The following is a 25991-nucleotide window of genomic DNA, read 5'->3' on the forward strand; positions in this document are numbered from 1 at the left end:
CGCGCGCCGGCTGCCCGGTGTCTGCCGCGCGGCTGCCGCGAGCCCCCTCTGCCGCCCGCGCGGCGGGGAGGGAGGAGCGCGCGCCTGCTCCGACCGTTCCCGCCCGCGCCTGGACCCGCGCTGCTGGGTCTCGGGGCCGCCTCCCTGCCAGGGTCTCGCGGCGCCCGTCCGCTGCAAACGTTGGTTGACCGATGGTAGGTTTTCACCTGCAATTTGGTTCTGTAATCACAGAAAAATGCACCACGCGAGCCTCAAAAACACGGTTTAAGAAAAAATGGCCAGAGTGGCTGCAAGATACTGAGGAAGGGCTTTTAAGATTTAACCCCCTCCCCCCCAATCCACTAATTCCAGCTCTTGAGTTTTGCCAGTAGCTCTCTGGGACGAGTGTCTGTCCAGATCACCCGCCCTTCTCTAGATCGGGAAATGGGTGGATGGTTGGACTGGCTGCCGGTGAGGGTGGTGGGATGGGTGGGGAGAGAGAGAAGGGAATATGCTCGATCGTCTGGTACCAATACACCGGCCCTTGGGAAGTGATAAGGAAGTGATAGGGAGGCCAGGGGGCCAAGCGCTCTGTAACTCCTGGCTGGAAGGACCCCGAGAGCAGGTCTACTTCTCATCCTCAGGGTCTACCCTTCCTGTCCCAGGAAACCACCCGCGGTGACCACCCAAATCAAAAAGACCTCCACATGAGAGAAAAGGTTAATTAAGTTAAATGTTTCAAATGCCAGGCAGCATTAACCGGTACGTATTGATAGTGTGAGGATTTCGAGACAGTGAACAATTATGAGCTGTCGCCAGTTAAAGTAAGTTGAGAATTCCTGCCGTTCTGAATAGTCCCTGTCGAAGGGAAAGCATGATTCCTACAGATTTCATGGGGGAGGAGGAGTTATACATCGCCATGGATTCTAGCCCATTCCCCAAACTCATACTCTGAAAATTTAAAATTTTAAAGAGTCATCTTTAAAGGATTATCTCAGGAATGATGGTCATAAGATTTAAAAAAGTTTCCTCAGTACCTTGTTTTAATGCATATGTCCCTGTTAAAACAGTAACATGCCTACACATGTGAGTTTAAAATTCAAATATACGTAACAAAGCTAACACATGTTCATTATAAACAACTAGGGAAAGCAGAAAGAACAGTGCCTGCTAAATTGTAAGGTATAGTCTGCTAGTTTGCTATCCAGGCAAATAAGTATTTTTAAAAAACGGGCTGCTATGCATACTGTTAAGTAATATTTTTACACACACACAAAAAACCTTTTTGTAGCATATTTCGCTTTTTTAAAAAAATCTGTTTAATTAGGGACAGAAAATCCTCAAGCCCAGGTAATAAAACATGCAATAGAATCTAGGAGATCGTATTTCTAGATGAAATTGCTCAACAAATTGATGAACAGCATGGTCACTGAGTCACCACCACCCACCCACCACGGAATATCAGACTCTTAGCTGTGCTGTGTTTTAAAATGTTGTGGTACAAAAATTTGGAAAACACACAAATTATGAGAGCTGCTAACTGCCAACATGTCATGAATGATTTCACCTGAATGGAAAGTTAGTAGACAGTCAGATCTCATGTGTGTGGCCCATTCTCATGTTTTTGATGTAACTGTACTGGCAGACACACACACACACACACACACACTTCTGTTGTTGTTAATCTGGTCATAGCTAGCAAAGTTGTAGTGTTAAGATGTAGCATTTAGAAACATTGCAATCATGACAAATATTTGGATTTTTAAATTACATGTGAGCCATTCTATTACTATACAGTATTTTTGGAGTTGCTTGTTGGACTTTCCAGCTGGAGAATTTTGTGATCTGAAAGGGGAATTAGGGAGCATACGGCACACCTCTCCCGCTGTGCTGAGGTCAAAATGTGATTTTCCTCTTTCTCAGCATTGACTGTCCAAATGGGAAAGGAGCAGTGAGGGAGAGTTAAGATGAAGTTTGAAGAAGGTCGTGAGAAATCAGGACACATACATTAAACATGAATATACAAATTTTCATTATGTGAACATTCTGGTGGTTTACCTTATAGGGTAGCCATAAATTTAGGTATTAAAAAATATATGTGTATATATTCTTTTCTGAAAATTCTAAAGTAATTATACCTCTCAAGACTGTTAGCAAAAGCAATAAAAATTGAAAATTATCTTTAAAACTCAACTAATTTCTCCCCTAACCCCATCTGTAATCTTAGGGCATCCTAGAACGTTTAAATGCCGGAGAGGTTGTGATTGGAGATGGAGGGTTTGTCTTTGCACTGGAGAAGAGGGGCTATGTAAAAGCAGGTCCCTGGACCCCAGAAGCTGCTGTGGAGCACCCAGAAGCAGGTTGGTGCAGAGCTCTATTCTGCGTTCTCATAAAGGGCACTATGTTGACCCAAGTCTAGGAGTATATCATCGAACAGGTAAGTTCATAGAACATTTTCCAAATGCGTGTTCTTGCATGCTGGGCATTGTGCTAGGTATGTGAGTGTGGATTCACTTGTTAGATAAGCACAGTGGCCGTCCTTGTTTCTGCCTTTCACGCTAAGTGAGTCTGAACCTAGCTCACTGCTTACTTCTCGGCTCCTCCCTCTCTCCCCATCTAAGTGACTGGGACCTCCACACACGTGGTCCATCTGGCTGGAGCGCTTTGCCTGGGAGTGCCTTGATCCCCTCATCTCCAGGGAACTTTTCTTCCACCCCCACCTCAGCAACCACTCCCAGACTTTGCCATCAGCAGAGCTTCCCCCTCTCAGACCACGTCCTACCTTTTCACACACTTCTCTAGTAGTCTCACTCCTCCACCTCCTAGACCCTCGGTGGCTTGTCCAGGCCAGCTTGGTGTCTGTGACCCATTCTCCCCCATGTGTCTGGCCTGCCCTCCTCACCCCCTTTAGATTCCACAGGGCCACACCATAATTGCCGGCTTGCAGATAAGCTCTCCCTGCCTTATGTATTTACCAGCTAGTCCAATTCACAGTATTCTGGCCCAGCCCTGTTTAAATTCAGTTATCTACCTGTTTTGCACCTGCACTCTCCTACTTTATTCTCACTTTACTTTTTTGACTACAAATCTTTTTATGGCCAGGAAGGGAGGTGGGATAGAGCTTGAGGGGATAAACACCATATTCCAGAGCAAAGTCCTCCTCATTAATCTCTAAAAAGGAGGACTAGGCCAGAGAGTGCAGGGGGACCTGGGTTTTCAAGGTTCTTGGGTGAATCCACCTACATGTCTTCAACCCCAGCCTCAGCATCCCAGCTCTTCCTAATCGGGGCCCTGACTGTGGCATAGCAGGCTTGTCTGGTTGGGAGCTCTGCTACCGTATAACTTAGTCCTAGGCCAAAATCCTCAGCAATTTCTGCTCTTTAGCTGCAGGGCATGAATCTCTTTAGTGCCACTCAGGAGATCCCAGACTTTCCTACTTTGCCTGAAGTTGGGGATAATTCACCCTTAACCTTGGCTTGCATTGTCTTTCTCGGGCGCATTGATGGTGCCCCACAATAGCCCTCTCATTCCAAAGGCCTTGTATTTGCTACTTCCCCTGAACCTCTCAAACATCTGAGATGCTACAGGTGCTGGTGCATTCCCTGGCAGCCCATCCCCACCTCAGTTCACCAGAGGAGAACGCTTTTAACAGAGCATTTAACAGAGCATACCCCTAGAGCATTTGAGGGGCTAGTACTCTCCTGCTACCACATGTAGTGGGTGGGTGCTCATTACCAGCTGGCTAGAAGGATTCTAGCTCCAAAATGATGCTTTCAGAATTATTTCCTAAGCTAGTCCTGGCCCCGACTATAGCAGGTCAGATCACCAAGGAAACAAATTCTCAAGTGGAGATTTGTGTGCAGGATTAGGATGTATTAGGAAGTGCTTTTGTTTTTTTAGATAGAGTCTCACTCTGTTGCTCCAGGTTGGAGTGCAGTGATATCAGCCCAGCTCACACTAATGTCAAACTCCTAGGCTCAAGTGATCCTCCTGCCTAGCCTCCCTCACTGCTGGGACTATAGGCACCTGCCACAATGACTGGCTGATTTTTCTATTTTTAGTAGAGATGGGGGTCTCACTCTCGGGCTAGTCTCAAACTCATGAGCTCAAGCAGCCTCCTCCCAAGCACTTCAAGAGTGCTAGGATTTACAAGTGTGAACCACTGTGCCCAGCCTACGAAGTGCTTTGAAGAAACAATCCCAGCTAGATGTGGCAGCTCACATCTATAACCCAGCATTTTGGGAGGCCAAGGTGGGAGGATTGCTTGAGGCTGGGAGTTTGAGACCAGCCTGGACAACATAGTAAGACTTCATTTCTACAAAAAAATTTTAAAAATTAGCTCAGCATGGTGGCACGCCTGTAGTCCCAGCTACTCAGGAGGCTGAGGCAGAAGGATCACTTGAGACCAGGTGTTCAAGGTTGCAGTGAGCTATAATGGGGATACTCCACTCCAGCCTGGATGACAGAGTGAGACCTTGCCTTGCCTCTGAAAAATAAATAAATAAGGAAAGAAAGAAAGAAACAATTCCTATAAGGGAATGAGAGAAACAGGACTGGGCAGAGGCGGGAATTAAACCATGATTTAATTGTAGCAGAAGCCTCAGTTGATCCTTCCAGGAGTTCCGGGTTAGGACAAGCCCATTCAGAGCTGCCCTGAAGGAGGGAAGGTGGTGGGATCTTTGTGTCCTCCCCCTGCCAGTAGATCTAGCACTGGAGGCAAACTCTTAGCCCTCCCCCAAGGTGGGGCTAGACTTGGGCAAGGGAGCTCCCTTTGGCTTCACTTTCTGGAGTGTCTCAGCACCCGACACTTCTAGCAGCTGGAGGAAGGACTCACCGAGGTATAGATCCAGGTGGCACAAGGTATAACCAACTACCACCTCCTTTGTGTGCTGTTGGTTACTTTAAGCTCATGTTCCCCTTCCCCTTAGACCTTTGCAGGAACTGAGGCTTCTGTCTGTGAGGCCCTCGCTCTAACCTTCGGCTGTTTATCTAGTTGCCTCCTCTAAAGTAGCCCCATGGTCACTCTTAATGGTCTTCACAGCGTCTTTATTATTCTGTTTTATCTTCTTCATAACTCTATCGGAGTTTTCTACGTTTTTTATTATTGTTATTATTTATCTACTGGCAATTTTACACTCATTCACTGATGCATCTCCAGTGCCCAGAACAATTAAGGCCAGCCTGGCACGTGTAGATTGAGTGAATGAAGGGATTCCAACTTCAAAGCGGGCCTGAGCCAGGGGAGACTGATTGGCCGGAATGTTATATAATTTAAGGAAGAATTTTAGAAGAGCTTAATGACCTGGGAAAGAGAAAGGTGAGGAAGGCCAGTCTAATTATTTTATGGATTTGTTTTAGAGGGTAACCCTTGGACAGGGAGATGAGGGAATTTGAGCTAAATTTAGACAGCTCCAAGTTTGCTATCTTAGCTATTGGCCCAAGTTAAGAAGGTAAGAGGAAATGTGGCAGTGACCTTGTTCAGATAACTACGTAAAACACTTTTTTTGAGCAGTAGCTAGTACTGATACAACCCTGAAGAATTTTCTTGAAAGCCAGACTTCACTTAAAACATTGCCTAGGACTGACATTTTAGTGCTAGTGGCAGCCAGGAGAAGGTTATATTATAGGCCTATATTCCTTTATTCAAGCCAGTTTGGGGGCTAAATGTGTTTTGGAATCTAGAAGTTTGAGGCTTTTGCAAAGTTAATACAGTGATTGTGCTGTGTGTGTGTCTATTGCGTAACACTCTAATTGGACCCTGAAGTAGCCTCCCTTATCAAACACATTAACACTTTTTTTGCATCAGAATATATGGTTCCAGTTACTTGGGAGGCTGAGGCAGGAGACTCACTTGAGCCCAGGAGTTGGAGGTTGCTGTGAGCTGTGATGCCATAGCATTCTACCCAGGGGGACAGCTTGAGGTTCTGTCTCAAAAAAAAAAAAAAAAAAAATATATATATATATATAACTATTCTAATTAAGATAAAATTATAAATACCTCAGGTGATATTTTGCTCCCAAATGGTTTTGCTGCAAACGTATTATTGTACCAAAGATATACTGCAGAATTTTATTTGACCTTTTAGAGTTTGCTGTGGAATTTCAAAAACTTGCATTTCTTAAGCTACATTTATAAGGCTAATCCCTAACTATGCTCTGCTCATAGATAACCATGTAATAACATGCATTTAGCCTCTGCGGTGTTAAAATAAAACTAATACAATGAAGAGTTAAAGGCTATAAAATGAAGGTAATTAATAGAAGTGGTGTTATTATGTCACAGGAACCAGTCACATCCTATTATTGGGTAGAGCAGTGTCTTTCAACCTTTTTTATCTCATGGCACACTTGAACCTACAGTTAAACTTCCACCGCACAATTGAATTATGTTGATCCACAAAAGAGTAAAGAAAAAAAAAAGGAATATGCTTACTGTGCTTTGAACTTCTTTTGAAAATAATTGAATGATCTTTAAAAATTTTTGAGGCACACTCAAGATCTTCTCAGAGCTCACCAAGGTCATGCACTCAGTGGAAGCAGCACTGAATCTATGAATTCAGGTTCCAGGGTCTGGAGATGTTTGGGGAACCTGCAGTTAGAGTAATTCCCCCCAGCTGATTCTTAGATGGGTCATACTTAGAGAAGGACAGCAGTTTTTCAGAAACACAAGGGTATAACTAAATTAAGACTAGAAGTTAACTGGGCATGGTGGCTTACCCATGTAATCTCAGCACTCCAGGAGGCTGAGGTGGGAATATCATTTGAGCCCAGCAGTTCTAGAACAGCCTGAGGAAGAGTACGACCCCATCTCTACAAAAAATTGAAAACTTAGCCGAGCATGATGATGTGCACCTGCAGTCTCAGCTACTTGGGAGGCTGATGCAGGAAGATCACTTGAGCCAAGGAGTTTAAGGTTGCAGTGTGCTATGATGACACCACTACACTCTAGCCAGGGTGACTAGGGTTTTTTCGTGGAATCTCTGAAAATCTATCCAAGGGCCACATGGGTAGACTTCCTGGCTATAAACCCTTTCATCCTAGTGCCTACGAAACTAGTCTATCGGCTTCCCCCCCCTCCAACCAACCACAGCAACTCTGGGTTGATCTGACATACAGGACTCCCTATAAGATATTTTTAATTGGTTTCCTTAGTAATTAAAACAAGTATGAAACTCACTCATTTAGGTGTGCTTTTAAGGTCCTGTTGAGAACTAAAGTTTCCATGATTTTAAAAATCATGGAAAAGGTTTACGTTCAAACTTAGAGACCCATTTTCTAACATTTAAAAGTTTTGTTTTGCCCCACTTATTTGTCCATTTAAAAACAAAAACCAAGGTTTTTACATTCTAGGGATACAAACTCATCTCCAGTCTTAATCCGTGAAGGGCTGAGAACTCCAATGTCCTAGTAATTTTCTAGCCTCTGATATAGTCACTTCTCCAAACCTTTGGATTTCATAGGCCTCTGAAATTTCAAAATAAAATTTAGGGCTTCGTATAGGAATGCCAGTTTCTTATTTTGCCTAGTTAATCCCCCTGACAAAACAAATACCTTCTGATCTATCATTTTATAAAATGAGTGTTTTTCTACTATTGTAGAATAGCAGTTTTCAACAAGGCTGAAAACAAGCATCAGTTGGGGAACCTTTTTTTTAAAATGCCAAAATGTCACTCTCAAATCAAATTACTAAATTAGAATATGGGTTTGGCCCTCGATTCTACAATTTTTAAAAAACTTGCAGAAGATCTCATGGGCAACCAAAACTTAGGACTACCACTTTATTTTATTTTTATTTATCTGTTTGTTTAGCATTTCTCAAGCTAAATTTAGTCCTGTTTTAGAGCAAAAGATAATCTTTTTAACTGAATACATTTAGCTACATGGAAGAAAAACTTCCCACCATACTTCCTCCAGCTGGTGACACTTTGCCACTTGGCATTTATCCACAGACCTGTGTTTGGGAACCTTGCTCCAATTCTTATTCGACTTTGTTACAAGAATTATCTTTCAGACATAATTATAAGAGGGACTTTATCTAACAAATGTAAAAAAAAAAGAATTATCTTTCAAAAACCACTGGAATCACTCCATTCTTAAAAATTATTTCCCCCAAACTTCACCTTCAGCCATGCAGACTACTTGTCACTCCTCCAAATGCCAAGCCTGCTCCTGCCTTATCTTTGCTACGCTGCTCCCTCTGTGGAGAATTCCTTCCTCACCTTCTCTGCCTGCAACAATGCTGAATTCTTCAAAATGCAGTTCAAGTGATTCCTCCTCTGTGGGACCTCCCTCACGCCTTTGTGCCATGCCCTTGGTAGAAATTCTCTCTTTTCCCTGCGTACCCCACCACACAGTGCTGTAGTCAGTTATTTCTGGACAGATTGTGAAATTCTCCAAGAATAGGACAATGGGTTGTTCATCTTTGTGTTTACGAGGATGTTCCACAAATAGTCAATGAATGGTGAACAAAGTCAAACAATGAACAAGATGAACAAATACGGGAGTGTGAGCAGCCCCTGAGAACCTGTCCACACAGCCAGACCAGGTTTGCAGAGTTGCCAGGCGTCTTCAGAGCTACCTCCCAAGAACCCCCAAGATGTGTGAACATCAAGCAAACAGATGTTTAAGCAATTATTTTCATGTTTGTATATCTGAGAGCCATTCAAAAACATCATGGGTTAATACCCTGATAGAAATTATTATCTCTCCCCCATTCAATCTCCCAGTTCGCCAGCTGCATCGGGAGTTCCTGAGAGCTGGATCAAATGTCATGCAGACGTTCACCTTCTACGCAAGTGAAGACAAGCTGGAGAACAGGGGCAACTACGTTTTAGAGAAGATATCTGTGAGTAAAACTGTCCGTGGGACTCTTGAGAGGTCATTGTAGACACATTTCATCCCCATATCTCTCACAGCAAAAAACAGTTGAGCCTCTTCAGAATTTTGTTCTATTTCTAATAGTCTAAGACTGGGAGACATGGGAATAATAGCCTTAGGTTTTAGCTGGAGTCTCCCAAGTCAGCAGAAAGGCATTTAGTGGAGCAGATGAAAGAAGAGGTGTTTAATAATTAATTGTTCTCCTCATCTTTTGACTAAATCGCCAAGGAAAGTGCACCTTCTTACTAATTCTTTTCTTAATGTGCCCTAACTCAGGACAAAGATTACAGGCACAGAGTCAGGAAACCTGGAATAGGGCCTGACTCAGCCACGATCTACTTTGTGATTCTGGACAAACCATTTGCCCCATTGGGGCTGAGATTTCTTCATTTCTAAAATGAATAGGAAGTTCTAAAATTCCATGAGTCTATAATGCTAGGTTTGGGGGCCGTTTGGGGGGTGTTTATTTTTCAAGGATTACAATCAACTTTTAATATCTAAGTAATTAGAAAAGAACTTGTTAGTTATGCATTTATCTGTTAGCTGAGAAAATGCATAAAAACAAGAACTCAGGAATTTTGTGTTTAAACAGAATTTTAAGGCCGGGCACAGTGGCTCCCATGAGCCTGTAATCCTAGCACTCTGGGAGGCTGAGGTAGGTCTTCAGGGAGGCTTGCCTGAAGCACTCTGGGAGGCTTGAGGTCAGGAGTTCGAGACCAGCCTGAGGAACAGTGAGACCCTTTCCCTACTAAAACAGAAAAACTAGCCAGGTGTTGTGGCGGGCACCTGTACTCAGACAGCTGAGGAGGCTGAGGCAAGAGGATCCCAGGAGCTTGAGGTTGCTGTGAGCTATGATGTCATAGCACTCTACCCAGGGTGACAGAATGAGACTCTGTCTTGAAAAGAAGAAATAAATAAATAGAATTTTAATCTTTATCATAAAAGCAGATCATCACCACTGCCACTATTTATTAGATGTTCTTCTGAGTGCAATTTAGGCTTTGGAAGATACCAGATCACATCCTTTTATGGTAAATCTTTTGCCATCTCACACATCTTTACAATAATATAATGTTCTGGATACTACCATTAGATTTGTTATGGTTATTATTGCAAACTGCTCAACTTGATAAAGCATTGAACTATTCTGTAACTGTCATTTTCTGGAGTAGAATCACCGTTGTAGACACTCAACTGAGACATGGCTGTTTGAACAGTAGTTTTATTTATCTCGGTTTCACACACAAATTTTGATGTATCATGTATTCATCCGTTTTAGGGCCAGAAAGTCAATGAAGCTGCATGTGACATCGCCCGGCAAGTGGCTGATGAGGGAGATGCTTTGGTGGCCGGAGGTGTGAGCCAGACCCCATCGTATCTCAGCTGCAAGAGTGAAACTGAAGTTAAAAAAATATTTCAGCAGCAGCTAGAGGTCTTTATGAAGAAGAACGTGGACTTCCTGATTGCAGAGGTAAACAGAGATACCATTAAAGATGAGACAGATAGACTGAGTGCATTTTCTCTTCCTTTTGAGAGGTCTGAGTGGGACAAGGTGCCAATTACAACTAGCAATAGGAACATTTAGTTTTTGAAATCTTTTTCCAACTTAGGGCTTCTGCTAAACTTGACTCAATAGTGTTTTCCAAGCTTTTTGACTGCAGTTCACAATAAGAAATCATTCTGGCTGGATGCAGTGGCTCACATCTGTAATTCTAGTACTCAGGGAGGTCGAGGTGGGAGAATCGCTTGAGCTCAGGAATTTGAGACCAGCTTAAGCAATAATGAGACACCGTCTTTACTAAAACCAGAAAATTAGCCAGATACTATCATGGGCACCTCTAGTCCCAGCTACTCAGGAGGCTGAGGCAAGAGGATTGCTTGAATGCAAGAGTTTGAGGTTGCTGTGAGCTAGGCTGATGCCCACCATGGTCCACTACCCAGGTGACAGAGGGAGACTGTGTCAGAAAGAGAGAGAAAGGAAGGAAGAGAGAGGAAGAAGGAACAAAAGAAGAAAGGGAAGGGAAGGAATGAAGGAACAAAGGAAGGAAAGAAGGAAGGAAGGAATCGTCATTCAACTCTGTTCTGTTTACAAAATGCTAATGGGTCACAACTCCAAGTTTGAAAAACATGTATCTAGTGACAATTAAATTATTGAGCAATAGAATAAGTTTTCAAATTGTTCTGGGAGAAACAAGATTAAATGTACCCTCATCTTAATTTGTTTCAGTATTTTGAACATGTTGAAGAAGCTGTGTGGGCAGTTGAAGCTTTGAAAGTATCTGGCAAACCAGTGGCGGCAACCATGTGCATTGGCCCAGAGGGAGATCTGCATGGAATCTCCCCCGGGGAGTGTGCAGTGCGCCTGGTGAAAGCAGGTGATGATAGATGTTGGTCAGACTGCAATTAGTCTAATGCACGTGCATCTGTGAATCAGTGTATACTACTTTTGTTAACAAGAAAACCACTAATTTACTTTTTGGTAATATTAATAACATTATTGATTCTCAAAGGAAAAAAGTTTAAAAAATACACACACATACACTCCAGCCTTTTGAAAGTAGTAACTATCTTAATCAATATCTGTCTCCGGGCTAGGTGGCTCATGCCTGTAATCTTAGCAATTGAGGAGGCCAGGGTAGGAAAATCACTTGAGCTCAGGAATTTGAGACCAGCTCAAGCAAGAGCAAGACCCCTATCTTTACTAAAAATAGAAAAATTAGCTAGTTGTTGTGGCAGATGCCTGTAATCCCAGCTACTCAGAAGGCTGAGGCAAGAGGATCTCCTGAGCCCAAAAGTTTCAGTGAGCTGTGATGACACCGCAACACTCTATACAGGGTGACGGAGAGGAAACTCTGTCTCAAAAAAAAAAAAAGGAAATGTCGGGGTCCCACCCTGGGAACAGGGTCCGCTAAGACCTGTGGAAACTGGTGGCGACCAACTAAAGAAATATAGAGTTAGAAAGTCGGGTAAAGATGGGAAGCACCTGTGGCTCAGTGGGTAGGGCCCCGGCCCCATATACCAAGGGTGGTGAGTTCAAACCCAGCCCCTGCCAAACTGCAACAGAAAAAATAGCCAGGTATTGCTGTGGGCACCTGTAGTCCCAGCTACTCGGGAGGCTGAGGCAAGAGAATCACCTAAGCCCAGGAGTTGGAGGTTGCTGTGAGCAGTGTGATGCCACAGCAAGTACAGTAAAAAAAGAGGCGTGAGACATAGAGTAGAATTAAAGGTGGGAAGTCAGAGGTCCATTGCCTCTTTGTGGGATTCTGGCAGTGGCACCAAGTGTTTGCTCCACTCTGCTTTTATTGAAGTCTATTTGCCTAGAGCAGGGGTTCTCAACCTTCCTAATGCTGCAACCCTTTAATACAGTTCCTCATGTTGTGGTGACCCCCAACCATAAAATTATTTTCGTTGCTACTTCATAACTGTAATTTTGCTACAGTTATGAATCATAATGTAAATATCTGATATGCAGGATGGTCTTAGACAACCCCTGTGAAAGGATCATTTGACCCCAAACTGTGGCCGTCTTGGTTCCCTCCCTCATCTTACCCTCAGGGAGGGAACAAAGACACCAGCAGTTTCTCTGATTGAGCATATCAGCTCCTATTGTTATCATTATTAACCTTAAGGGTAACCTCGAGAAATCTGAAATCTGAGCCTTGTATTGGGAGAGCCTCCAGCTTGAGATCACACACACAGATTTCTAAGGAGGTGTTAAACTCCGCTAGTTCCCTGTGGAATAAAATACCACTGGTGTTAATCTCCCCGGAGAAATCGGTGGGAGGGAGGAATTTTCCTCCCATCACCACCACTGAGGATCTTCCTCTGCAATAAGGGATATAAGCTCTTCTGCCCATATCTCAGGGCTGGAGCTACTCCCTTATCTCTGCCCAGGCTGTTTTGCCTGTTTACTAGGCAGGAAATGACCTAGTTAATGCATCTTTCTAGGTCTTGCCATTGCCTCTTCTATGACCACTTTTCCTCAGAGTGCTCACAGACCCAGCAGGGGTGTTTGTAAGCTGTATCCCCAACAGGCTAGAATTTCAGAAAAGCCAGGAAGCTTGCTAGTAACTGCTAGCTTAAATGTAAAATAGCTGACTTTTCTTTGTTCTGACTCACTCAGCTTACTTTTTAATTTTCCTCTTTTTATGGGGGTGCTTTCCTTTGCCAAGAATGGGGTCTTTGGTCCCCATTCTCTCTGCAAGGAAAAAAGGCCAACTTGGGAATTCCTCCTATTGTGAAAGGATGGAGTTAAAGAATTATAATGTCCTACGGCCTCCTCTAATCTTCTGGAGGATGAAACTTCCAGAATCATATCTAATGATTGCCATGATAAATCATCTTTGATCCAGATATAATTAAGAACATAATGACTATAAAGAAAACTGTTGAATAGAATGAAGTTTTAGCCGGTGCAGTGGCTCAGGTCTGTTAATACCTGTACTTTAGGAGGCTGAGGTGAGATGATCGCTTGAGGCCAGGATTTGGAGGCTGCAGTGAGCTATGATCCCACCACTGCACTCTAGCCTGGGCAACATAGCAAGACCTTATCTCTGTTAAAAAAAGAAAACGTATTTTAAATGAGGTTTCTAAAACATATTTTGGTCTCCCTAAATCAAACTTCACAGCAACAAATTTTACAAGAGAGTTTCAGGAAGACAATCCCATATAGCTGTGAGTTGGCTCGCTGCCTGTGGCTCAAGAGGCTAAGGCACCAGCCATGTACACCTGAGCTGGCAGGTTCGAATCCAGCCCTGGCCCTCCAAACAACAATAACGGCTACAACCAAAAAAAAAAAAAAAAAAAAAATAGCCAGGCATTGTGGTGGGCGCCAGTAATCCCAGCTACTTGGGAGGTGGAGGCAGGAGACTCGTTTGTGCCCAGGAGTTGGAGGTTGCTGTGAGCTGTGATGCCATAGCACTCTACCCAGGGCGACAGCTTGAGGCTCTGTCTCAAAAAAAAAAAAAAAAAAAGAACCATATAGCTGTGAGTCTGCAGAGACACACATGTAAATGAAAACTTGTCATAGTGATTGATAGGCTGTTAACCACATTGAGTAGCTGAAGTCAAAGAACTTTTGAGACTTTTTTTTTTTTTGCAAACTGTTAAGCCTAGATTCAAAATTTCTTCAGAAAAAGACATTTCCAAAAAAGGATAGTGAAATTATCAAGCTGGCCTGGTGAAAGGAACATTTATTTACACCCCAAGTAAGCAGTATGGTAAACACAGGTGCAATCTAGTAGCTGCTAGTGTTGAAAAAATCATTGTGCTTGCAACATAATGTCAAGCATTGAAAAATTGACTACTAACTTTTGGAGTAAAAAAAGATTTCTAATAATGATTTTTTTTGGAAAAATGATGGACAGCCAAGTGTGCACAAATGACACTTCAATTATACCAGACTCTTCAAAGCAGTTTTCACAGAAAGCACTTCCTTCCTGCCAGTAATCATTCCTGCTCAAAAGCAAGATAGGTTTATGAGGAGTAAGGACCCAGCGCTGTACTTGCAATTCATCATTCCAAGTAAAAGCTTTCTGATTAAGAGCGGAGAGTGGAGCCTAAAGCTATCATGTTCTTACTTGCAGGAGCTTCCATTGTCGGTGTGAACTGCCACTTTGACCCCACCATTAGTCTGCAGACGGTGAAGCTCATGAAGGAAGGCCTGGGGGCTGCAGGACTGAAAGCTCACCTGATGAGCCAGCCCTTGGCCTACCACACTCCGGACTGCAGCAAGCAGGGCTTCATTGACCTCCCAGAATTCCCCTTTGGTAAGGCAGATCTTATATAAGTAATACCAAATGAATACCAAATAAATCTATAGCCAGAAAAGTGTTGCCATATTAAAGAAATGGGAGGCCGGGTGCAGTGGCTCACACCTGTAAGCCTAGTATTCTGGGAGGCCAAGGGAGGTGGATTGCTTGAGCTGAGGAGTTTGAGACCCTGTTTCGACTAAAAATAAAAAATCTAGCTGGGCATTGTGGTGGATGCCTATAGTCCCAGCTACTTAGGAGGTTGAGGCAAGAGGCTCTTTTAAGCCCAAGAGTTTGAAGTTGGGCCAAGCACAGTGACTCACACCTGTAATTCCAGCACTCTGGGAGGCCAAAGTGGGTGGATTGCCTGAGCTTGAGTTCAAGACCAGCCCTAGCCAGAGCAAGACCCCCGTCTCTAAAAATAGCCAGGCATTGTGGCAAGTTACTGTAGTCCCAGCTACTTGGGAGGCTGAGGCAAGAGAATAGCTTAAGCCAAAGAGTTTGAGACTACTGTGAGCAGTGACACCACAGCACTCTACTGAGGGTGACAAAATAAGACTCTGTCTCCAAAAAAAAGAGAGAGTTTGAGATTGCTATGGGCTATGATGCTATGACTCTACCCAGGGTGACAGAGACTTTGTCGAAAGAAAGAAAAAAAAAAAGAAAGGTAAAAACCCAAACTATTTTTAAAAAGAAAAAGAAAAAAGGAGAGGCATGGTGGCTCGCGCCTGTAATCCTAACACTCTGGGAGGCTGAGGTGGATGGACTGTGTGAGTTCAGGAGTTTGAGACCAGCCTGAGCAAGAGGAAGACCCTGCCCCTACTAAAAGTAGAAAAAATTAGCTGGGTGTCATGGTGGGTGCCTGTAGTCCTAGCTACTTGGGACACTTAGGAAAGTGGATTGCTTGAGCCCAAGAGTTTGAGGTTACTGTGAGCTATGATGATGCCATGGCACTCTACCCAGGACAACAGAGTGAGATTCTGTCTCAAAAAAAAGAAAGAAAAAGAAAAAAAGAAATGGCTGCATATCTTATCTCTTGGCCTTAGTTTCCATATGTGCAGCCAAAACCCCTTGTAACTCCACAGTAATGGAAGGAAAAGATGGGAGCAGCCAGCAAACAAATATGTATGAACTTAAATGTGAAATCAGAGGTGAATCAGCATCTACATAGGCAACCCACTGGTCCGACTTTTAGGTTGGTGGAAAGGATGCTCTCCAAAGAGATTTGGCTCTGGTGCCAGCTCTGTTGTTGAGTTAGGAAAATCCCTGAACTCCTCTAGATCTCAACTTTCTCATTAGAAAAATAAGGAGGGTAGACCAGTCATCTCCAAGGTCCTTTTCTCTAATTTTGAATATTGCTCAGACACTCCAGAGTTTGGGGAGTGGGGGCAAAATACCATCACCGAGTGGCTGTGTAGCAAGTTTGAACTCGGAGAGGAAGCAAGAGGATGCCTGCAGGCTAGCAGGGGGGTAAAGCCGCTCAGCGCCTTTGGGAGGAGGAGGTGAGTCCACTTGGAATCTGGAGCCAGAGTGGTCTCCGATTCCACTCTAGGGTCCCTGTACCATGTCATATATTCTATGGACACCCTCAGACAAGTATGATATTGCGCAATACAGTCAGTCACTCTGGAGGAAGCATGCAGGAGAGTAGCAAGGCCTTCATGTTATTTATGGCTGTATAACCTATTACTGCAAACTCAGTGGCTTAGAGAAACCTGAAGGTTTATTATCTCACAACTGCTGTGGGTCCAGCAGTCGAGAACAGCTTAGCTGAGTAGTTTGGTTCAGGGTCTCTCAGAGGCTGCAGTCCAGGTATTGGCAGGGGCTGTAGATGTCTGGAGGCCTGATGGGAGCCGGGGGATCTGCTTCCACGGTCTCTCAGTTGGCTGCTGGCATTCGGCGTCTGTTTCTCGCTGTCTGTTGCCTGGCCGCCTCAGCACCTCAGCGCACTGGCCTTTCCATTGTGATGCTTGAGTATCCTTAACAAAATGGCAGCTGGCTTCCACCAGGGTGAGTGTTCCAAGAGAGAGCGAGGCAGATTAGAGGGATTTTTTAAATAATCGTCCTCTGGAATCACATGTCATTCCTTCTGCCATATCCTATTGATCTCAGAGGCCAGCTCTATTATAATGCAAAGGGGACTGCACAGGGTGAGAGCCGCAAAGGCGGGGATCACTGGAAACCAACTCAAAGTCCAGATACCACAGCATGTAAAACTGGATACTAATTTTAAAAGTTTAAGAAGTGAATGCTGACAACTTATATAATTCATTCACTAAAAAGTATGTACTTATAGCTATTTATCTTGAATTTTTTTATAAAAAGAATTCATAATGCATAATGTCATTTATTATAGGACTGGAACCCAGGGTTGCCACCAGATGGGATATTCAGAAGTATGCCAGAGAGGCCTACAACCTGGGGGTCAGGTACATTGGCGGGTGCTGTGGATTTGAGCCCTACCACATCAGGGCAATTGCAGAGGAGCTGGCCCCAGAAAGGGGATTTTTGCCGCCAGCTTCAGAAAAACACGGCAGCTGGGGAAGTGGTTTGGACATGCACACCAAACCCTGGATTAGAGCAAGGTAAGTAGCTTTCAACTACATTTACTAACCCAAACTCACTTAGATTATGAATATGTCCAAACGAGGCCATTAAACAGAGCGTAACTAATTTGCTGTGTGATCATGAAGAATCAGTCATCTTCCTTAAATTCTCTCATAGAGATATTTATAAAACATCCTTATGAGGCCATTCACAGTGGCTCATGCCTGTAATCCTAGCACTTTGGGAGGTTGAAGTAGGAGGATTGCTTGTGCTCAGGATTTTGAGACCAGCCTGAGCAAGAGTGAGGCCCCATCTCTATTAAAAATAGAAAATCTAGTTGGGCATGGTAGGGCAGGCACCTGTGGTCCCAGTACTTAAGAGGCTTGAGCCCACGAGATTCAAGTTGCAGAGAATGATGACGCCACGGCCTGGGGCAACAAAATGAGACTTTGTCTCTAAAAAAAAAAAATATTAGCGAGGTGATTTCTGGCAAAAGCTTTTAGAATACAGGCACTAACTTTTATAAGCTGTAGGTGTGCATCTCGAGTTGAACAGGGAGGGAACTAAGCTTGGGCTAAGCTGCTTGAGGCTTGGCGTAGGAGTGAAAGGACTATCTTGAGGCTTGTTTTTTTTTTTTTTTGGCCAGGGCTGGGTTTGAACCCACCACCTCTGGCATATGGGGCCGGCACCCTACTCCTTGAGCCACAGGTGCCACCCTATCCTGAGGCTTTGACCACACTGCATCATGTGTGGAGTGTGTCCTCCTGTCTCCCACGACTTCTGCTGTAACAATAAACTGTAAAGCACTAGTTTTCAACCTTTTTTTAGCTCACGGTACACTTGAATCTATAGTTAGTTAAACTTGCGTGGTACACTTAAATTGTGTTGATCACTAAAAAAGTGGGGAAAAAAGAATATACTTACTGTGCTTTGAATTTTTTTCAAAAATAATTTAATTAATGATCTTAAAAAATTTTCACTGCATACTGGTTGAAAATCACTGCTGTAGAGGAACCTCGAAAAAAAAAAGAATAGAAAATGTAAATAATGTATGTGGCAGTGAAAATGGTTTGGTGCTCTAGTAAAGGACCATGTGTGTGGTGGATACTAACATTGACTTGCATTGGTTTTTAAGCATTAAGTATAACAAATACCAATTGAGGCTCGGTGCCTATAGCTCAGCCGGCTAAGGTGCCAGCCATGTACACCTAAGGTGGCGGGTTCGAATCCCCAGCCCGGACCCGCCAAACAACAATGATGGCTGCAACCAAAAAATAGCCGGGCGTTGTGGCGGGCACCTGTGGTCCCAGCTACTTGGGAGGCAGAGGCAAGAGACTCGCTTGAGCCCAGGAGTTGGAGGTTGCTGTGAGCTGTAATGCCACGGCACTCTACCCAGGGGGACAGCTTGAGGCTCTGTCTCAAAAAAAAAAAAAAAAAAAAACAAATACCAATTGTTCTGCATCAAACATTTTCAGAGCTGGAAATACAATGATAAATAAGATAGGCAAGGTCTTTGCCCTGGGAACTTATATTCACATTGGAGGTGTGTGTGTTAATAATGAACAAGTAAACGAATTTTATGTCAGGTACTGGGGAGGGCACTAAGAATATAGAAATGGTCCCCGGCTTAGAAATCCTGACAGTATACCACGGGAAAGAGATGAGAAAGCCAGCGTGTACTGTGGCAGCCACGTTAGTAGAGGCATAGATAGAAAAGTAGCAAGAGGAAAGAATAACCATCTCTGTCTAATAGATATTTTAGAAGGGATTTTTGAGGCTAGGTGTTGAAGGCTAAGTAGGCCCAGAGAAGGAGGGGGATGGAGGATGAGCGCTTCAAGCAGAGGGAGCAGCTCTGCTCTGATGAACAGACATTAATTGAGTGCAGCTATCTGTCAGATGCCACTGCGGATGCTGAGGTAGCAAGCTGAACAAGGCACGGCCCTGTCCCCAAGGAACTAGCCATCTAGTAGGCAGAGAGATAAACAGGTAAGGCCCAATAAGCATAGTAAGTTCAAGGATGAAGTTACGTGCAGGTGTACAGGGATCTGAGCTGATGGCCCACAAGGGCAAAATGCAGGGCTCAGGAAGGATTGCTAGGAAAGCTGATGCCTGACTCGTGAAAGAGGAATTACAACGCCAGAGAAAGGAACAGCCTGCAGGAAAGCACTGAGCAGTGGAAAGAGAGTGAGGGGGACCAGAAGTTTGAGAATCGATGGCAGATACATTCCTAGAGGAGAAGAAGGCTCCAGCCTTTATTTGTGCTCATGAGCTACGTATGACCTCATCCCAAAGGCCACGAGGAGCATGGTGGGTCTCAAGCAGCCAGGCCAGGGTTGGGTTTGCAAGTTAACGGGTTGTAAGAGCCTCCTGAAGAAGCCTTGCCAGGAGGGATGCCAAACATGCTGAGGTCCAGCCAGAAGGAGATGATAGAACTGGAAAGGAGGAGGACAGAAGCAGAGTCTGAGCATCAGAAGTACAGAAGCAATCTAGGGTTCGGGGAAGAACAGCAAAGGTGGACGTGAAAATGGGTAGCGTATGGGATAGAAAATATTCCTATTCTGAATTATCCCTGTACATAGATTAGAAGAAGAAATTCACAGTGATTGAGATCTACACAGGCAGGGGGGAAAGTCTGAGTCCAGATTAGTAAGTGTGGTTTAATGGACATCCTCCTAGAGCCCAAAGATGGCTCCATGACACAAAGACAGACATGAGGAAGGGTCTGACAGACGCTGTGTGCTTTGTTCATACAGGGCCAGGAAGGAATACTGGGAGAATCTTCGCATAGCCTCAGGCAGGCCGTACAACCCTTCAATGTCAAAGCCGGATGCCTGGGGAGTGACCAAAGGAACAGCCGAGCTGATGCAGCAGAAAGAAGCCACAACTGAGCAGCAGCTGAAAGAGCTTTTTGAGAAACAGAAAATCAGATCTGCAGAGTAGCCTCAGTAGAACCTATTTTTGGTGGATCCCTTGATGTTTGGGAAAAATAGTTAAAAAGCAGCTCTTGTATTAATGTCAGCCTATACATTCAATTGGTATTAGCTGAAGGAAATAGACTTACAAATAGCACTTGGCAATTTTAAAAGCATGTTTTAGAAATTTACTTAGAAGCAAAATAGGCACAAAGTAAATCTTAAACAGTTTTACTAAGCATTGACCAAGTAAAATGTATTATGGAAATCACTGCAGCAAAGGCAAAGTAATTCCGACATTAATCCCACGTCAAGAAGTTGGTAGGCTACCAAGGAGGATTGAACGAGAATTCTATCGGAATAGAACAACCAGCCAGGGACAGATAAAGTGCTATGGAAAGTAACCTCCCAGCTCTTCTGAACATGACCCTTTGTAAGAAACACAATTTATATAATGACACAGGAAAACATAGCACATAACCATTGAAATTAAGAGTCATCCATTCTTGTGTTTTCTGTTCTATTCTTTTCCATTGTGTTCGTTACTAAAACATGCTGGTTAAGACCCTTCAAATTGATTTCTATGACCTGTTAATAGGTTTTGACCCACAGTTTGGAAAATATTGCTGTAGGACACTTAAGATTTGAGGACCATCCTGTTTAAGTTTATTCTTATAAGAAGATTAGTCATATGAGACCTGATCAATAAGTACCCAGAGCCCAGAGTCCTGCTCTCAGAGTTCTATTTCCTGACCCATTTCTATCTTTAAGAAATAGAGACCAATGAGAAGGAGGAAGAAGAGATTGCTGTTCCAGTCCTCTCTGTCCTGGTCAAACTGGACCCACCTGCTGCCTCCAGACCATAAGGCTAAGAGAATGAACTGGTGTTACTTTGGTAGCTTGAAAAAAAAAGTATAATAAGAAAAAATTATGTTCTCGAAAGTCTAGCCAGTTTTCCTAGACTGGGAACTATGATATTTTCACCTACTATTTTAATATCTGCTTTCCTATAAGAGCTCAAGCCTAAAGATGCAAGACTATTAGAATAAGTACGGCCACCCTCAATGTATTAGAAAGAAGTGTAAGGTGCTTTCTAAATCTTCTTGGATTTGTTGAGCTATTTTGAAATTATAATTTTTTCAGCTATTAAAAATGAACAGTGAAAGACCCTTTTGGTTGAATTTGATTTCTATTTTCATTCTATAATTTTCTAAGTCTTGTATGAAATCTTATACCTCTATCTACCAAATAATAATCTACTTCATAAGTATTCTAGAATTTTAAAGGAGCAGGTGGCAATATGTAAAGGAAAAGGACATTTCCAGCACAACTGTCAGAAGAACGTGGCTGAATTGAAATAAGAATGTACTAACTCCACTTTTTTTTTTTTTTTTGCAAAGTTGCCATCTACCATCTCATAAATGATGCGAAACTATTGGACTTACCATTCTATTATTGTACAAACTGCATGCCCCTTTAATATCTTTCCAGAACTTTATTGCCACCAAAATATCGTAACCTTTAATGATGCATATATCCATTGATTTAAAAAACATTTCCCTTAAGGCTAGGCAGGGTGATGCACACCTATATTCCCAGCTACTCTGGAGGCTGAGGCAGGAGGATCACTTGAGCCCAGGAGGTTGAGGTTGCACTGAGCTATGATAATGCCACTGTACTCTAGTCAGGGTGACAGAGTGAGACTCTGTCTTCCCAAATATTAATTAAAAATTAAAAAATAAGAAAATAAAAAGTATTTCCCTTAAAAGGAGCTGTAATTGAAGAAATTCTTAATTAAACTCTTATATATGTCAACACTGCCTTCTAGTGGTCTATTTCATATTTTGAAAGAATTTTTTTAATTTAGCCCCTCCTCTAAGCACATTCATTTTATTTCCAGAAATCTTGTTCATTAAAAGCCAAAACTCATTTAATACCTAAGAGTTTATTTATGTTAAATTGACATTTCTCACTGGTAAAGATTTTTTAAGGAATTGGAGCCAGAGGGCTCTTAATGATCAAAAGTCCAGACTCTTCCTTTTAAGGATAAAATTACTAAGGCAGGATGCCAAGTCAGGAAGCACTTCTTGCTAGCCTGAGGCTGCCAAGAAAGATGGCTTTAGCCTAGCCTCTTGGTAGAAGCAGGGGGAACTGGAACAGATGGCTCACAAAACTATGGAATGATCCTCCAGCCAGGAAATAAAATAAAGATCCTTAGTGTTACACGGCGTCAACATAAACTCACTGAATAAACTGTTTGCAGTGTATGCCCTGACACTTCCCGGCACTGTAACAAAGCACCTCTCTGGGTAAGACCGCCAAGGCAATGCAGACCCATCATGAAGACAAGAACTGGAGGACGGCCGACCGCAGGCTTCAGTTCCAAACTTCCCCAGAAGGGGGCAGCAGGTCAGCAGGAAACGCATGCTAGCCTGCCTTTGCTTTGAACTTGTCATCAGGATGGGCTGTAGCATTAAATGGCAGAAATATCTGCAGCCCTCATTTTTGCTTTTGGTCAGATTTTTTCCCTAAGACATACAGATCTTTGAATCCCATGTAGGACAATCCGCCCAGCAAGGAAAGCTTTATGTGTCTCCAACCAGAACCCAATCTTCCCCAGACACCCTTCCCCCACCTGGAGCTGATGAGCCTCCCCTATTTGTCCACACTACCTGCTCAGCCAGCAGGAACCTCCCACGTGTTACCCAAGTCAACAGCCCTGACTCTTAGACAAAAACGGAAGAAGTAGAATTGAAAAATGAAAAACAGGCGCTGTGAACCACTTCAGGGGTAGTAGGCCCCATGGTCTACTTCTCCCAATATTTTTTCTTTCTTTTCTTTTCTTTCTTTCTTTTTTTTGAGACATAGAGTCTCACTTTGTCCCCCTCAATAGAATGCTATAGCATCATAGCTCACAGCAACCTCAAACTCTTGGGCTCAAGCAACTCTCTTTCCTTAGCCTCCCAAGTACCTGGGACTACAGGCATCTGCCACAACATCCAGCTATTTTTAGAGACAAGGTCTGGCTCTGTCTCAGGAAGGGCTTGAACTCGTGAGCTCAGGCAATCCACCTGTCCTGGCCTCCCAGAGTGCTAGGATTACAAGCATGAGCCACCACGCCAGGCCCCAAATATTTCTTTTTCTTTCTTTCTTTTTTTTTTCCAATTTTGTGGGGGGTGGGACAGAGTCTCATTCTGTTCCCCTGATAGAGTACCATGGCCATCATAGCTTATAGCAACCTCAAACTCCTAGGTTTAAGCAAAAACCTAGGAGGCTTTTGCCTCAGCCTCTCCAATAGCTGCCCACCCACACTCTCTGCTAATTGTTCTATTTTTAGTACAGACGGGAGTCTAGCTTATGCTCAGGCTGGTCTTGAACTTCTGAACTGAAGCAATCTACCTGCCTCCTGCCTCGGCTTCCCAAAGCACTAGGATGACAGGCGTGAGCCACTGTGTCCTGCCATGGCCCAGCATTTCTAAACATCTTCAGGAATCACTGTTTAATATCTGGGTGGAAACAACTGAAGGAAGCCAAAGCAAAGGCTTCTCACCAACAGTGACAAGAGGTGCAGGGTCATTTGGCAGAATTGGTGGGAGAGTGAAGGAACAGAAGGGCCAGAAAATGCTTCCAGTTTTTAAGCAGCTGGAGGCATTCTGTCGGTGCTGGATAGATAGAGGATGGAAAGTGAGAGGGACAGATGTCATCATCAGTGCTGCTGTGAGTTACAGACATACTGCCAAACAAGCTGTTTCCTAAATAGCCTCTGCTGGCATAAAACCAAGTTCATTCATATGCCATCACATCAAGGGCATGATCATTTTAACTTGTGGTTGAACATGTACATTTAAATCTGTGTGAGCTTCCTATGTAAATTTTTACATAAAATGAGTTTAAAGAAAACATTTAGCTTACTTTTAATGAAAAGGTATTTTCCCAAATGCTTAAAATATCTACAGTAGCCATCTCCTAAAAGCAAGTTTATAATTATTCCTGTTTGTTCCTTTAAGCAGGATCAGTCAGACCTCTACTTAGCCCCATTCTGTGGTTATTTGTACCAATTTATTATATGACCTTGAAAGGAAGACCCTGGATATCTTTTTAAGTAGTTCAAAGTTCTCCTCAATTCAGCCTGGCCACTCTTCCAATCATTTTGCCTTAATGAGATTTTACTGTTCTTTGGAAAGGTTAAAGTATCAAACACCTGAAGTAGCTTAATGGAATTCAGCCATTTCTCAAAACATTGGTGCAACATAGTTTAAAGAAAAAAAAAGCAAGGAATCCATTTAGAATAAAGAGTTTGGGATGCAAGTCCTAGTTTTGCCCCACCTCCCTGTAAACAGGGTAAATCCCCTCACTTTTCTGGTCTACTCATCTGTAGGATGTCAAATCTCTAATGCCTTGCTGAAAAACTGCACAATTTTGTTTCCAATTTGATGGTATAAATAATGGCCTCATCATTGCCAATAAATATTTACCGAGTGCCACTTGACAGTGTGTTGCCAGCAGATTTAATTGTTCATTAATTATTCCCCAGCTAAACAGACAGCAGACTAAAACAAATAGCCCTGTTCAGAGGGCAGGGATAACGCTATTAGCCTAGACTCAGCCTGGTACTGAAAAAATGAAAATGTCACTCCTCCCCATAGGTACTGTTTGCTAAGGAGATTTGAGTCTGTGGATTTTTATATTATGAACTGTTTCTATTTTCAGGGCTGAGTTCTTTGTGGGTTTGCTTAAGCTGTAGAAGTTCTAAAAACTGTCAAGTAGGTAATTCTTGGTTTCAAGTCCTTCATCCATCTAGGAAGGGAGAGAGCTGGCTTCTTCCACTTTGAGAATAAGTAGTAGGGTTTGGGAACTAGAAGTCTCAGAATTTTTTCCTTCTCAGCAGCTTGGTGACTCCCAGGTTACATCTGCAGCCCAGACCTCTCTCAAGAACAGGGAACATGACATCAGTCTGGCCTGTAGACCCAACCCAGTGGCCCTGCCCTGGGCCCTGAGCCAATTCCTGTGGCCATCTAGGCAGGATGCCCCAAATCTGGTTGCCAATGGAACGTTCATCATTTTCTATGTCCCCTTTCAGTGGCTGGGATTGACCAGGGTCAGCTGTGCCATCTGGGAGGGGCAACCCAAACTTGGGCTGGTCAGCATGGGACCCAGTCCTGGGGTTTTCCCCCTGCTAGGTGCTCAGTGACCTTCTACATTCCCTTCCCATGTCTCTTATCTCCACCATCCTCCTAGAGTGACCAGGTGCCCTAAGAAGACCTAGGATTCCTGTTGGCCCCAGTTCCAGAAGTGGGCTCTGCTGACAGATGGCTCCTGCTGGCAGGCAATGTTTCTGTCCCAGGTCTGGTGAGTTTGGGCTGCCCAGTATGGTACTGACACTCTGAGTTTGGGTGACTCAAAATATGTCACAGGCCAAGTTCAGGACTCTGGCCACCAAAGGTCCACTCCTGGTCCTTGCCTTGAGCCGAGTCTGTGGGCCCCTGGGTTGGCCCCTGTGGGGGTTCTGACTGCAGCACCCTGTGGTCAGCAGCACTCACGGGGCTGGCAACATGTTCTGCACCCACGGGCTCTGCTGCACGTGTTGGGGCAGCCTCTAGAGGGGCTGTGCCTCATCTTCTGCGGCTTCAGTGTCAACAGATGACTCCAGTCAATTCCCCGGCCTCTCACAGATCTGGTGCTGCTGTGGTCTCCAGATTGGCATTAGGTTGTGCGAGATGAGGGGTGGGCATTCTCCATCCCTCATCCATATGGGATGGATGGGGCTTCTCTCTAGCTTCGCCCAGGGCCCACTCTACTGATGGAAGTGTGTAGAGGCAGGAGCACAGTCACCGTCCAAAGAGGTCACATCCACTGCTTATGGCTGAGGAGTTCAAGACCTACTTGATGTGTTCTTTACATTTATACTATAAAATTGCTAGTGGTA

At 43.7% G+C, this 25991-nt stretch overlaps 1 protein-coding gene across 3 annotated transcripts in view; it reads left to right on the forward strand.

Annotated features, from left to right (window-relative positions):
- Window positions 1-21880, forward strand: part of BHMT (betaine--homocysteine S-methyltransferase) — a 23036-nt gene extending 1156 nt beyond the window's left edge. The window contains exons 1-8 of one of the 3 annotated variants that reach the window (XM_012802769.2): window positions 26-194; window positions 2207-2339; window positions 8706-8824; window positions 10136-10327; window positions 11084-11231; window positions 14442-14624; window positions 16963-17191; window positions 19907-21880. In XM_012802769.2, coding sequence (XP_012658223.1) covers window positions 192-194; window positions 2207-2339; window positions 8706-8824; window positions 10136-10327; window positions 11084-11231; window positions 14442-14624; window positions 16963-17191; window positions 19907-20093 — 1194 coding nt within the window. In that variant the 5' untranslated portion in view covers window positions 26-191 and the 3' untranslated portion in view covers window positions 20094-21880. The other 2 variants (XM_023510908.1, XM_003785940.3) reach the window with 2 other exon arrangements.
- The last annotated feature ends 4111 nt before the right edge of the window (window positions 21881-25991 follow it).

This window comes from Otolemur garnettii, unplaced genomic scaffold (assembly GCF_000181295.1).
Source record: "Otolemur garnettii isolate 467f Iridium unplaced genomic scaffold, OtoGar3 scaffold00017, whole genome shotgun sequence".
Classification (NCBI taxonomy): Eukaryota; Metazoa; Chordata; class Mammalia; order Primates; family Galagidae; genus Otolemur; species Otolemur garnettii.